This window comes from Saccharomyces paradoxus, chromosome XV (assembly GCF_002079055.1).
Source record: "Saccharomyces paradoxus chromosome XV, complete sequence".
NCBI lineage: Eukaryota > Fungi > Ascomycota > Saccharomycetes > Saccharomycetales > Saccharomycetaceae > Saccharomyces > Saccharomyces paradoxus.
Window position 1 is genome coordinate 711,068 of NC_047501.1, and position 13,700 is coordinate 724,767.

The window sequence follows — 13,700 nt, forward strand, 5'->3', positions numbered from 1 at the left end:
AATCTTTTGAGAAGTGCCAACTTTGAGTCGTCATCTTTCTTGAGCACTGCGCTGCGAACTTTGACAAGGAAGACGAGACCATTCAACCCGACAGACCCGATTCCCCTGGTTCCCCTCTTCCGCTTCGCACAGCCCTTTTCGCTTAGTTTGGAAGCCTAGGTCCGATCCAGTGCTATTAATAGCTTACAAGAAATAGGATCAACGTTACTATTGATGGAGCGCATAGCACAGCAATATCGTAGTGGCAAAAGAGACAATAACGGCAATAGGATGGCCTCTTCTGCTATATCGGAAAAGGGCCACATACAAATCAATCAAGCTAGAACGCCTGGTCAAATGCCCGTATATAGAGGTGAAACTATAAACCTGTCTAATCTTCCGCAAAACCCCATTAAACCGTGCAAAGATCTGGACGACGTTAACATACGGCGCAACAACTCTAACAGGCATTCTAAAATACTGCTCGTGGATGTATGCGCTGGCCCTAGCACCAACTCATTTCCAGATAATACAAATGCCAAGGATATCACAGTTTTATCGTTGCCACTACCCAGCACATTAGTGAAAAGGTCAAACTATCCATTCGAGAACTTACTGAAGAATTACCTTGGCTCTGATGAGAAGTATGTTGAGTTTACTAAGATCATCAAGGAGTATGACGTTTTCATTTTCAGTGATTCGTTCAGCAAAATTTCAAGTTGTTTGAAGACAACTTTTTGCCTCATTGAGAAGTTCAAAAAGTTCATATGCCATTTTTTTCCATCTCCTTACTTGGAATTCTTTCTTTTCGAAGGCTCTCTGAATGATAGTAAGGCTTCCTCCATAGAAAAAAATAAGAAAAACTGCATCATGCCTAAATTGGATTTGAACTTAGACGCAAACTTAACTTCAAGATCAACTTTAAATTTGAGGATAAATATACCTCCACCTAATGATTCAAATAAAATCTTTTTACAGTCCCTGAAAAAGGACCTCATTCATTATTCACCAAATTCTTTGCAGAAATTTTTCCAGTTCAACATACCTGCTGACTTAGCATCTAACGACACGATTTTACCGAACTGGCTAAAATTCTGCTCCATAAAAGAAAATGAAAAGGTGATTTTAAAGAAACTTTTTGACAATTTTGAAATTTTAGAAAACTTTGAAATGCAAAGGTTGGAGAAATGTTTAAAATTTAAGAAAATGTCTTCTTTACATCAAAAGCAGCAATCGCAACAGCAGAGGGTATCGCAATCTACGGATAATTCGAAATTATATTCTTTAACTAGTTTACAAAGACAATATAAAACCTCAGTGAAAGGCAAGGTACAGAACAATCAAAAGCTAAAGTTAACTATACCCAAAAACAACACATCCTCTTCGCCCTCACCTCTGTCCTCCGATGACACTATAATGACACCAATAAATGATTACGAACTTACAGAGGGAATTCAATCTTTTACCAAGAACAGATACTCTAATATCTTACCTTATGAACATTCGAGGGTTAAATTACCTCATTCTCCCAAACTACCTGCAGCTTCTGAAGCATCTACAGCGGAAACAAAAACCGATAGGCCGTATCCAGTATGTCCTTTAGACACAAAAAACCATTCCTGCAAAATTAACGACTACATCAACGCAAACTATTTGAAACTTTCACAGATTAATCCTGATTTCAAATATATCGCCACTCAAGCCCCGCTTCCTTCGACTATGGATGATTTCTGGAAAGTTATCACTTTGAACCACGTCAAAATAATAATATCGTTGAATTCTGACGATGAACTGAATTTAAGAAAATGGGACATTTATTGGAATAATTCATCATATTCCAACCATACTATCAAGCTTCAAAATACCTGGGAGGACATTTGCAATATTAATGGTTGTGTTCTTAGAGTCTTTCAAGTCACAAAAATTGCTCCCAAAAATGATAGTATCAAGCAGGATTGTGGCTCCTCGCATACTGGCGACCTTATCTCCACTACTATGACTACATCAAAGCCGTTCATTGTTTATCAATTACAGTATAAGAATTGGTTGGACTCTTGTGGCGTAGATATCAACGACATCATTAAAGTACACAAGATCAAAAATTCACTATTGTTCAATCCACAGAGTTTTATTGCAAGTCTCAAAAAGGACGTTTGCAAGCCTGACTTGGTAGATGATAAAAATAGTGATTTACATCTCGATACGGCAAATTCATCACCACTATTAGTCCATTGTTCTGCAGGATGTGGAAGAACTGGTGTATTTGTTACATTGGATTTCCTACTAAGTATTCTTTCATCTACAACAAATCACTCAAACAAGATTGATGTTTGGAATATGACTCAGGACCTTATATTTATCATAGTGAATGAGTTAAGAAAGCAAAGGATTTCAATGGTACAGAATCTAACTCAATATATCGCTTGTTATGAGGCATTGCTAAATTATTTTGCATTGCAAAAGCAGATTAAAAATGAGTTTCCTTGTTGATAAAATTGTTCTTCTCCTATAATACAGACACTTTTTACGTTTTGATAAATTACCTAACCTCTCTCGTTGCATTTTATTTCATTATATAGATACATCAAAAATAAAAAATAAATCTATAATCTACAATCTCTCCATAAAGACACACGAGGTTTCTACGTACTTGCAACTTCATATAATGTTTTATTCTCGGGATGTCTGCTGCATATCTATGTGACATATTTATAAAGTCTCTGAGATGAAAGTGTCTTAACTGGATAATTAAGTCCATCTGTGCGCTTCATTATCACCACTCCAACTTCGTTCAGTATATCCTAATTCTTCTTTCACCCTTTTCACGGTGGCAGGATCCCCCATATTTTTACCCAAATTATCAGAAATTTTAATAGCATGGTTACCATTTGCTTCTAACAGTTTGATAACAATGTTTAATGGCTCACTTTTAACCTGAGGTTGAGACTTCTTATGGAAATCATTAGTAAAGTTTGTACCAATACCGAAGGTGGCTAACATTCCATTCTCTTTAGCTGCATGGGAGTAAGTTATTGCCTTTTCGACGTTTAATGAATCAGAATAACACACAATCTTCGAGAATTTAGGCAATTTCAATACGTCATGATAATGGTGCGCAATCTTTTTGGTGTATTCAACTGGATCTCCAGAATCTTGTCTAACACCAACATAAGCATCAGAATATGGTGGGCGGAATGCTTTTAAGAAGTCATCCGTGCCAAAAGTATCTGTTAATGCTAAACCAGCATTTTTTGCGCCAAAAGTATTAATCCAATAATCCATGGAATTTTTGTTGGCATGCAAATAATCTTCACTAATAGAGGCAACTCCCATAACCCACTCGTGGGCCACAGTACCGATAGGCTTAACTCCATACTTCTTGGCAAATAAAATATTTGATGTACCTAACAATAGTGGTTTGTTTCTGCTTGGATTAGCGTTAACAGCTTTCATAATGCCTTGCATAATCAAATCTTGAGTCTTCAAGGATCTGCGACGTCTTGTACCAAATTCACTGAATTTAATACCATTATCAAATAAAGCTTCCGCCTTCTTCATGGCTTGCTCTAATTGGTTTTCGTAGTCCCAGTCAGTGTCTACAAATCTGAAATAAGCCTCTGATATTAAGGACAATAAGGGAATCTCGTAAAGGATAGTATCCTTCCAGCTACCACTAACCAAAATTTTCAATTTGTAGTGGGAGGGTTTGCCCTCAATTTCTTCTGAAGTGAAGGCAATTTGCTCCTCAGGGTTTAGTTTGTAGTTAGAACTACTAATATACTTGATATAGGAAGATGGTAAATATGGGATTTCCTTTTGTAGGTATTCAATTTCCTCTTCTGTAAACCTCAAATTTCCCAAATACGAAAATTGTTCTTTTAGCCAATCGATGGCTTCCTTATTGAAGGACAATTGAGACGACCTGTTAGTATACTTATAGGTAACTGTAACATCTGGAAAATTAGTGAAGACAGCAGCATGCATCGTAATCTTGTACATGTCCGTGTCCAAAAGAGACTTTATCACTGGTTCTGACATGGTTATCTTGCTTGGCGAAATCAGTTACAAATGGCTGAGTCTATATTTCTTCAAAAATATTGTCAATAGTTCCCTTCCGTACAGTGATGAATTAAAACAGAAAAACTGATTTGGTACAATTTTCGTTTCGATAACTGTTAAAGGGCTTGTCATTTTTGGTCAGTCGAGGACAACAGTTCTTGCATTTGCGAGTTTTTCCAGCCTTATAAGAACGGATTTGACGAATTTTTCACCCTGGCGCAGCAGCCAATTTTGTTGATATTTGACAAGTCACAGCATAAAAAAGTAAGATGAAGGCTTTATCCGTGGAGAAACACACTTGATAAGCATTGACATTTTCATGTGTTTTTTGGACCCAAAATGGGCTAATAGTACCACTCTCATGGCTAGTACACTGGAAGTGTCAGCAATTGAAAACACACTTATCACGTTGAACGAAAAAGCGGTTTCTCGCTCGTGCTTTTGGGTAAAAAAAAATTTCATAAGAAAAAGATGGAAGAATCACAATGGGATGATACTTAGACTGTTCTCAAACCGTTAATTGAAGGACTTTAAAGACTCGATAAGCAAAATAATAGTATAAAATGATTGTCCCAGTTAGATGTTTCTCCTGCGGTAAAGTTGTTGGTGACAAGTGGGAAAGTTACTTAAACTTGTTGCAAGAAGATGAGCTAGATGAAGGTACCGCATTGTCAAGATTAGGTCTAAAAAGATACTGTTGCAGAAGAATGATTCTAACTCACGTCGACCTTATTGAAAAGTTTTTAAGATACAACCCATTAGAAAAAAGAGATTAGCTGATCATCAATATGGCTGTTTTTTGACCTTTTCTTATCACTTCCCTTAGGAGATCGATGAGAAGAGAAGATGAAAACGGGCATAAAGAAAAAATGACAAAGACATGTATTCTCTCACATTAAATGAACTACAAGACAACCAGATTTGTCTATGCATGCTGTCGATATACCATTCTCTTCCAAAATAATAGAAAAAAATATATATCTTTTGTTTATTCTCCAAGACGATATAGGAAGTAAGGGGTTATTACATCTTGCGATATAAGAGACTTGTATACTATAAGAAAAAAGCTCGTTTGAAAGGTATGCCTTTAATTTTTCTGAAAAAAAAACTCTAGTAATTATATAACGGGAAAAAAAAGTTATTTACAAAATCCTGCACTATTAACTTTATATCATAAGTTCTTGGAAACGCCCTTATAGCTTTTCTTGAAGACCAAGATTGAATCTATTTTTTCCAGAGCTAATTCCAGCAATTCCTTTCTCTTTTGCAATTCAATATGCCTTGAAATCTTTGGGTCTTCCTTAGCAAACATTTCTACTTGTTCATCTCCCAATAATGTTAATCTTCTGTCTAATTCTATTGGGAAGTTATAAAAAAAATCGCTCAGTAATTCAACGTTAAGGAATAAAACAGCTGTGGAAGTCAACTTGTCACTAACCGCAGATAGAAATACCTCTGGACAGCGGTCCTTCTCAATTGTTGAATGACATTTGCTTTTCAACATTTTTAATCTAAACGATAACACTTTGCACCTTTTATCTAGAAAAATAGCCTCTGAGCCTCTTTCCAATAGCAATTTCGACATACCAAGTGTCTCCTTTTGCAAATTTGATTCGTTTTCCAAATAGCCCATCACATTCGCTAATTTCTTACTCCCGACGGCATTTTTGATTGCTTGATACCTTGAGTTACATTGACGCAGTTCTTCCTTTATTAAATTAATAGAATGTTGACGAGCAAGACTCCAGTCTCTTTCTTCCAAATCAATTTCATACTTAAACGGTTTAATACAGTTTTCAACTTGATCAGCCGTTGAATAGTATTTACTGTTTAGTACGTTAATGGCTGTATTACTAACAAGGTCTTTGATTAGTTCATGATTTTTTAGTTGAGTAGACTCCAAAATATTGTCTAATTCCTTCAAAATGGCGTTGGTAGTAAGCATTGTAGATAGTCTACCAATACCCATTTTGGTCAACCCAGATGATGCTAGTTCCAGTTTTTTATGCCAATATAGCATATCAGTATCACTCTCCAGTTTAGAGGAAGATAGATCCGGGAGATTATCATCCTTCCAATACCGTGTGGCCAGAACGTCTAAAACTTTCTGATCCAATTCGGCTCTCAAAATCGATTTCAGTTCATTTCTGTGAAATTTTTCTTGAAATTCTTTAATACCCAACTTTAGTACATCGATATTATTCAAAAGGTATGATTTGGGAGTTAAATGCCTATCATTGAACTCAACTTTAAATAAATAGGAAGTATCATCTAGTTCCTGTTGAATAAGTGTAGAAGTCGGCTCTAGCGCATTTGACATAGAAATTTCCAAAATTTTGATCAATTTTTCTCTCAATTTCTTAGTGGAAACTTGACAATTGGCAAAATACTTTTTGTTTTCTTTAAAATAAGCTTTTTCAAATTGATGAGACATAATCTGTTTTAAACCATTGGTATTTTCTTCTCCCGCATTTTGACCGTGCTGGCCTTTGGAAAATATTCCACCTAATGACGAAGGTGTTTCACCGAAAAGACCTAAGTGTTTCCTGTTTACACTGCTTGGTGTCTTCGTAATCACCCCAACATAGCCCATACTAAGTGGGTATTTCTTATTATTCAAAATACTTCTTGCTTTTTCAGGATCTACCAAATCCAGTTTGGTAATGACACCTATCGTTCTTAGACCTTTAGGATCTGCTGCTTTAGAAGCTTTCAAAGCAGAGCTATTAGCCAAGTCAACATCCGCAGCAGAGATTGCTAAAATAATATTAGGTGCAGTCAAATATTTTTCACATAGGTCTCGGATTTTGGTTTTCAGTTCTATTGGCTGGTCTGCCGCTTCAACTTGTATATAACCGGGTAGATCGACCAATGACAAATCTGGAACACGGGATGATTTGATTGTCAATTGAATAGGTTCCTCAGAAACAGCCTCCGAAGTCGGAACAGCCATATTCAGTTCCATTAGCATTCTTTTCACCTCCTTAAAGTCTTTGATGTTGTATAAACGCATGCTTGGGAAATCAGCTGTTACATTATTCGAATTAGGGGTATTGACCAAAGTCAGCTCAATGGGCCTTCTTGTGACCATGTTGGAACCTTTTGGTAAGAATTCCTTTCCAACAATGGATTCTAGTACGGAAGACTTACCAGACGATTGCGAGCCAATCACGACAATTGACGGTAAAGTTAAATGTGCAGAAGAAGAGTCCACTTTATTTAAAATAGTTCTAATTTCAATCATTTGTTTGGTCAAGTTTAACATTTCGTCTTGTGTTGTATCCACAGCATCGTTTTCTTCATCTTCGTCGTCATCTTCGTCATCATCATCACTAGGGTCTTCTTGCTTTTTGCTTTCATCGTCGTCGAGTGATGTAGCGGCTATCAATGTGGCTGTCGGCACTGTACCATCGTTTCCACTGCCACCATTTTGAGATTCATCGCCAGAAAACATTTTATTAAACTTTTCCTTCATTGATTCGCCAAAGTCCTTGATTCGATCCAGTTTGTCCCTAGTGAAAGAGTTAGCTTCTTCCATCTTATAAGCTATGTAACTTCCTGCAGCAGCCATCCCGCCACCTACATATATGGGTAGCCGAATAATTTTAGAGATGATTCTGGGAAAATTTGATATTGATCTCCTAGTAATCACAAAATGCAGAGTATTCGCATTTGTTGTTCCGTGAACAGTGCTTATGCGGCTGTGTAAGTGAACCAAGGGACTTTTGATATAAGGAGGGCCAAACAATATAGCCGGATGTGTAGCGAACCGTCTCCTCAGAATGAAAAGCCGTACTGGACTCGCGTTGATTTTTATTAATGCGCTATAATTTGCCACCTTTGGAATGGTCATTAATGGAGTAGAATTACTCATGCTTTCAGAGTACTATGGTGAATATATGAGGCTATATTATACGTATGAAGAGATCGGGATGCCTTAAAAATAAAATGGTTACTGCACTACCCAAAAAAAAGACTTCTTCGCTGTTTCCCCGTTAACTGGTGTTAACCTTCTTAGCTGCTTATGTATTGTATTATCTTACAATAAAACGCTACTATTTTGTTTTTGATGGTCAAGGAAATATTAACAACTTGCATATTGATCACCGAATACGAACCGCTAAATGAGGGTTCATTCTATAGCAAACCCTTCATACTCAAAATTATTTGAAATTCATTACATTAAGTCGACTCACTTTTTTAGGGCTTTCTATGGAAACAGCTTTAGAGGATAAAAGCCCCTCATATCACCCTTGAGAAGTCTTCTCGCAGTTAAACCTAGTTACAGTTCTTTTATTTACTGACACCTGTGTTAGAACTTTGTCGCAGCATGAAATACGCTGGATGAGAAGTACTTGCTATTAATGCTTGAAAAATGGTACGTTTATTGCCGTTAGTGAGCGTAAGAATAGTTTGCTTTGCGAGTCTTTTTCTGTTATTAACACATGATGTCAGTTATTGAGACCGAGATGGACATGCGTAATCGGATTTCAATATCGGCCGATGAGGCCATGCTTCAAACCTTCAACCGTGTCTGGGGGCACTTACTTATTGTAACCGGTACCCTGTGAAAATTCTCCGCGGATGCTGCCCCTTTTGGGACTGAAAACCTTTGTACGCACTTTCGTCTGATGTGAATTTTTACACGCGTTGAAAAATGTTTCAAAAGAGATGCTGCGAAAAAAGACACATGTGGTACGCAGGAAAAAGTTTGTGAGACTTTTGGGCCTTAGCAGATTGACTTGTAGCCCTATTAGGTTTACCCAACAGTTGTTCTGCGTCGAAAAATTTTTCAGTTGTCTTCAGCTGACACTTGCCTGTTTCATAGTAGTTGTAACTTTAACTTTCAAACATAAAACTTTTTTGAAAGTGTATCCTTCACATGACCTGAATCCCTTCAACAGCGAAACAGTATCCTCAAAATCTCTTATCACTTTTTATAATTGTTTCCTTCCCCTTTTTATAGTAACTCGCTGCTAAAACACTTTTATCCATAATCTTCTTTGTGTCGAAACTCAAGGTCAATAGACCAGCATCTATTAGAAGAGAAGAGGGAGAAGTAAGATACTGCTACAGCATTAGATCCCAAGGAAGAAAATTCTATATCACCCAAGAAGTGTGCAAGCAAATCAGGTACACACTAAGATGGCAGCACATCAAATGGACTCAATAGCGTATGCTAATAACGTTACTCAACCATACATACAGCCACAAACTCTACACGATATTTCAGCTGTGGAGGATGAAATTCAAAATAAAATAGAGGCCGCCAGACAAGAGAGTAAACAGCTTCATGCCCAAATAAATAAAGCAAAACATAAGATACAAGATGCAAGCTTATTCCAGATGGCCAGTAAAGTCGTGTCGTTGACCAAAAATAAGATCAACTTGAAACCAAATATCGTATTGAAAGGTCATAATAATAAAATCTCAGATTTTCGCTGGAGTCGAGATTCCAAACGTATCCTGAGTGCAAGCCAAGATGGCTTCATGCTTATATGGGATAGTGCTTCGGGTTTGAAACAAAACGCTATTCCATTGGATTCCCAGTGGGTTCTCTCCTGTGCTATCTCACCATCGAGTAATTTGGTAGCGAGTGCAGGACTAAACAATAACTGTACCATTTATAGAGTTTCGAAAGAAAACAGAGTACAACAAAACGTTGCGTCAATTTTTAAAGGACATACTTGTTACATTTCGGACATTGAATTCACAGACAACGCACATATATTGACTGCAAGTGGGGATATGACGTGTGCCTTGTGGGATATACCGAAAGCAAAGAGAGTGAGAGAATATTCTGACCATTTAGGTGACGTTTTGGCATTAGCCATTCCTGAAGAGTCAAACTCAGAAAATTCCTCCAATACATTCGCCAGTTGTGGATCAGATGGGTATACTTACATATGGGATAACAGATCTCCATCCGCTGTACAAAGCTTCTACGTTAACGATAGTGATATCAATGCTCTTCGATTTTTCAAAGACGGGATGTCAATTGTGACAGGAAGTGACAATGGTGTAATAAATATGTATGATTTAAGGTCAGACTGCTCTATTGCTACTTTTTCTCTTTTCCGAGGTTATGAAGAACGAATCTCTACCCCTACTTATATGGCAGCTAACATGGAGTACAATACCGCTCAATCACCAAAAACTCTAAAATCAACGAGCTCAAGCTACCTAGACAACCAAGGTGTTGTTTCTTTAGACTTCAGTGCATCAGGAAGATTAATGTACTCATGTTATACAGACATTGGTTGTATTGTGTGGGATGTATTGAAAGCAGAGATTGTTGGAAAATTGGAAGGTCATGGTGGGAGAATCACTGGTGTACGCTCCAGTCCAGATGGGTTAGCTGTATGTACAGGTTCTTGGGACTCGACTATGAAAATATGGTCTCCAGGTTATCAATAGTTCGAATTGGAAATTCAATGAGCAATGATCATCAATGAACGCCATTATATATAATATACATACACACACCCATCTCATATTACATAGAGTAATAATAGTAACATTAGGTTCGCAGAAGCGAAAAAGCGTTCTTCAACTAGGTGGACTCTTTTCGATTTGTATTAAAAACTAGTACAAACATTCAGTAATGGAAATTCAAAGCCCAGCAACTGCTTCCTTTTCCTCTTTGGAGAGTTGGATCAAACACGCATAAAAGTGGCATTCATTTAACGGTCTTTTTCTGCCGTGTTGGAATATTAGTATTATTCACCGACTTATTTTGTCTGACCAGGACCATCTATGTCTTCGAGGATTGATTACCCTTCATAATGGCTTAAAACTACTTCGCTTATCATGAACCTGTATTGGCTCTTCTTTACGAGTTGGAAAACTGGTTGCGTCTGAGGCAAGATTTTCCATCTCTTGTCTAGTGGATCGATTATTTGAAAATTTCAAAAAAGCCTGAATTCTAGTTAACAATTCGTCCGGTAGTTGTGTTATAAACATAAAAAATCGCTCCCTCCTAGGATGATTTTCAATTGCCTTCTGTACTGCTGGGTCATTCAATATCATTTGAACAACGTCCGTCATCATGTCCTCATCTATAAGCGCAAGACTTTTAACCCAGGGCAAATCGGCCATACGGAGAGACATCTCCTCTTCTGGAGACACAACTCTCCACGGGACATCGAAATATTTGGAAAGCTCCCCATTGAGATGTGAAAATTCATAAGGCACATTAACGGTATAATCAACTGCATATGCATCATCCTCAAACGTTAAATCATGTTCAATGCTAAACTTCCCAGCGTTGTCCATGAAGAAGCACTCTATTTTTAGATTAAACTCTCCCCAGCCAGTTTCCTTGATAAGAAATGGAAGCGAATTCAGTCGTTTTCTGGGCTGTTTAAAGCTAGGGTGCAAATGGTATATGCATTTGGAGAGGATGGTAGGCTCCACTTCGTTTCCTTCTGCATCTAGCATAAGGAGCTCCATCTGCCACCGACGCAAAGGAAGTTCATTTTCCTGGATATTTTGTTCTGGTATTATAACCTGTTGTGTTTTTACTCTGAAAGTGACTTCTATTGAACGATCCATAAAAGAGCGTTTATTATACGGCAGGAAAAAAAAACTTTCTTAGAATCAAAGGCAATTATAGCGTAGTTTGTGGATAATCTTGAGTTACTGCACTTTTTTTCACCTGAACAAGGCAGCTCTAATATATAGTCGTGCGAATCTAGTAGTGATGAGTTCTTAATCTAACCATAGTTTTTCGTTGCCCGTGTAACGCGACCGCGTCAGCTCTGAACGTCACTAAATAATACTATTAATTGGTTTTTTATTTATATGTTATTTAAATGCTTTCTCTATCTAAAATTTGATTATAACGGCTGCTTAACTTTAAGGGTAAAGTAACAAATATAGACCGAATAAAAATGTTAAAATTCCCATTGACGGCATTATAAAGGGTGATGAGTTTTCGTATCCCCCAATAGTTGTAATATTTGCCGGGGCGATGGTTGGAAATATCCCAACACTAGTAACGCCCGTGGATACAGCCAAATCTGTTGTACTAGATAAATACGGAATGGTACTGGTTAGTATTGCAGTACTTATCGGCCTTTGGCTGTTATTGATTATGCTGTTATTGGTGGCCAAAACCTCTTCATACGCATATATTTTCGGTTTCGGAGCCTCTTCAAATACTTCATCTGTCTCTTTTTTCCCCTGTATGTTGTCTTCCATGATTTCATACAGAATGCTTTCGATTTGAGAAAACTTTTTGTGCTCCACTATTGCTAGGGGATCTTCCAACAGAAAATCTATTACAGATTTGGAAGCAAGGACCGTATCAACATGTTCTTGTGGATCTAGAGCTCGTGGCCCCTCTGGCAAGTCTGCTAGTACTAGGTATGGACTAAATTCCATTTGGTTTAGCAGGGCTGGTGGCAATGAGTTCTTATCTAGATGGAAAACTAAAGGACTAGGTTCATTTTGTCCTGCTTGGTCTTCTTCATAGTCATCTGATGTAAAAGTAATTGAATATTTGGTAGCAAACACTTGAGCCATAAAAAAAGCGAAGAAAAGGGAAGACAAATATAATCCTAACATTTCAGTGAGAATCAAAAAAAAATTTGATACAAAACTTTACTTTCCTTCCTTACGTGATAGTTACTGGCTTGATGTCTTTTTTTAGTTATATGCAAGAATGTTTGGTTAGCTGCTAGTCTTTTGTCTTGAATCTTATTGTAATTATCACAAATACTTCCAGGAAAAAGAGCAATTTATATAGCATACAAAAGCGGATTCTTCCATGAACAAAAAGCAAATGACAATCAGCAAATGACAATCAGCCAAACATTTTGTGGTTGCTATATGGCACAAAAACCGCAGACACAAAAAAAGAAGTAAAAAGGGAGCGAGCATGAATTTTTTTATTTAAATATAATTGAGATATGTATTAATAAAGTATCTTTCATAATTTTTGACGAATGTTGTTACTTTTCTTTTCATAAAGTGCTATTAAAAGTTGGGTTGTGGTTCGTCGCGCCGAAAAAATGGACCTCATTTAAATATTTCCTTGAATTGCTTAACAATGCTGTTTTTGATGGCAGTTGGTGATGTTTTCCATTCTGTTGGCAATGACTTCCAGTCGATTTCTCCCATAATTTCTTTAATTTGGATCTTTTTCTCACCTGCCTTTGTTTTAAGGGCGTCCAACAGTTTCTTCACATTTTGATCAATATCAAGCTCCGAAGACACTGGCAATTGGTCCATATATTTCTTTATGACTTCCATTTCGCCTTGCTCTTTGGCCACTAGATCGTCCCTTTTGTTCGCAATGAACTCATCAATAGAGTCCTTTCTTTGAGATATTAACTTAGAATACATGTCGTATAGGGAGTACTCATCGGCGCTCTTCCCTTTTAAGGCAATTTCCTTGTTTTTTATGGCTGATAACATGCTTCTTATTGCTGTTTTCTTCATTTCATCCTTAGCAATCATAGCCTTTTTTAAATCTCCTTTCAATAAGCTGACTGCAGCCGTGTAGGCTGGAGAACTGTTATAACGAACGAAGGTTAGTCTATTTGAAACAAGTGGTCTAATTGATTGCCTGAACATTTTGAAATGGTGCTATCTGTTGTACTTCCCGCTGTATCTCAGGGTCTGTTCTATTCATTTTCTCTTAAGCAATGTTGAAGATC

At 37.2% G+C, this 13,700-nt stretch overlaps 8 protein-coding genes across 8 annotated transcripts; 3 read left to right on the forward strand and 5 right to left on the reverse strand.

Moving 5' to 3' along the window:
- Positions 1-213: 213 nt before the first annotated feature.
- Positions 214-2,469, forward strand: PTP2 (tyrosine protein phosphatase PTP2; the record flags this gene model as incomplete). Its single annotated transcript, XM_033913444.1, has 1 exon — positions 214-2,469. The coding sequence occupies one exon, from the start codon at positions 214-216 to the stop codon at positions 2,467-2,469; it is 2,256 nt and encodes a 751-aa protein (XP_033769335.1).
- Positions 2,470-2,727: 258 nt separating this feature from the next.
- Positions 2,728-4,017, reverse strand: NPT1 (nicotinate phosphoribosyltransferase; the record flags this gene model as incomplete). The annotated part of the gene is made up of 1 exon (XM_033913445.1): positions 2,728-4,017. The coding sequence occupies one exon, from the start codon at positions 4,015-4,017 to the stop codon at positions 2,728-2,730; it is 1,290 nt and encodes a 429-aa protein (XP_033769336.1).
- A 584-nt stretch (positions 4,018-4,601) lies between these two features.
- Positions 4,602-4,814, forward strand: RPB10 (DNA-directed RNA polymerase core subunit RPB10; the record flags this gene model as incomplete). Its single annotated transcript, XM_033913446.1, has 1 exon — positions 4,602-4,814. The coding sequence occupies one exon, from the start codon at positions 4,602-4,604 to the stop codon at positions 4,812-4,814; it is 213 nt and encodes a 70-aa protein (XP_033769337.1).
- Positions 4,815-5,209: 395 nt separating this feature from the next.
- Positions 5,210-7,912, reverse strand: MGM1 (dynamin-related GTPase MGM1; the record flags this gene model as incomplete). The annotated part of the gene is made up of 1 exon (XM_033913447.1): positions 5,210-7,912. One exon carries the CDS (start codon positions 7,910-7,912, stop codon positions 5,210-5,212), a length of 2,703 nt encoding a protein of 900 aa, XP_033769338.1.
- A 1,271-nt stretch (positions 7,913-9,183) lies between these two features.
- Positions 9,184-10,455, forward strand: STE4 (G protein subunit beta; the record flags this gene model as incomplete). Its single annotated transcript, XM_033913448.1, has 1 exon — positions 9,184-10,455. The coding sequence occupies one exon, from the start codon at positions 9,184-9,186 to the stop codon at positions 10,453-10,455; it is 1,272 nt and encodes a 423-aa protein (XP_033769339.1).
- Positions 10,456-10,818: 363 nt separating this feature from the next.
- SAS5 (Sas5p) lies at positions 10,819-11,592 on the reverse strand (the record flags this gene model as incomplete). The annotated part of the gene is made up of 1 exon (XM_033913449.1): positions 10,819-11,592. The coding sequence occupies one exon, from the start codon at positions 11,590-11,592 to the stop codon at positions 10,819-10,821; it is 774 nt and encodes a 257-aa protein (XP_033769340.1).
- A 303-nt stretch (positions 11,593-11,895) lies between these two features.
- SPR2 (Spr2p) lies at positions 11,896-12,606 on the reverse strand (the record flags this gene model as incomplete). Its single annotated transcript, XM_033913450.1, has 1 exon — positions 11,896-12,606. The coding sequence occupies one exon, from the start codon at positions 12,604-12,606 to the stop codon at positions 11,896-11,898; it is 711 nt and encodes a 236-aa protein (XP_033769341.1).
- A 453-nt stretch (positions 12,607-13,059) lies between these two features.
- Positions 13,060-13,617, reverse strand: AIM41 (Aim41p; the record flags this gene model as incomplete). Its single annotated transcript, XM_033913451.1, has 1 exon — positions 13,060-13,617. The coding sequence occupies one exon, from the start codon at positions 13,615-13,617 to the stop codon at positions 13,060-13,062; it is 558 nt and encodes a 185-aa protein (XP_033769342.1).
- Between the last annotated feature and the right edge of the window lie 83 nt (positions 13,618-13,700).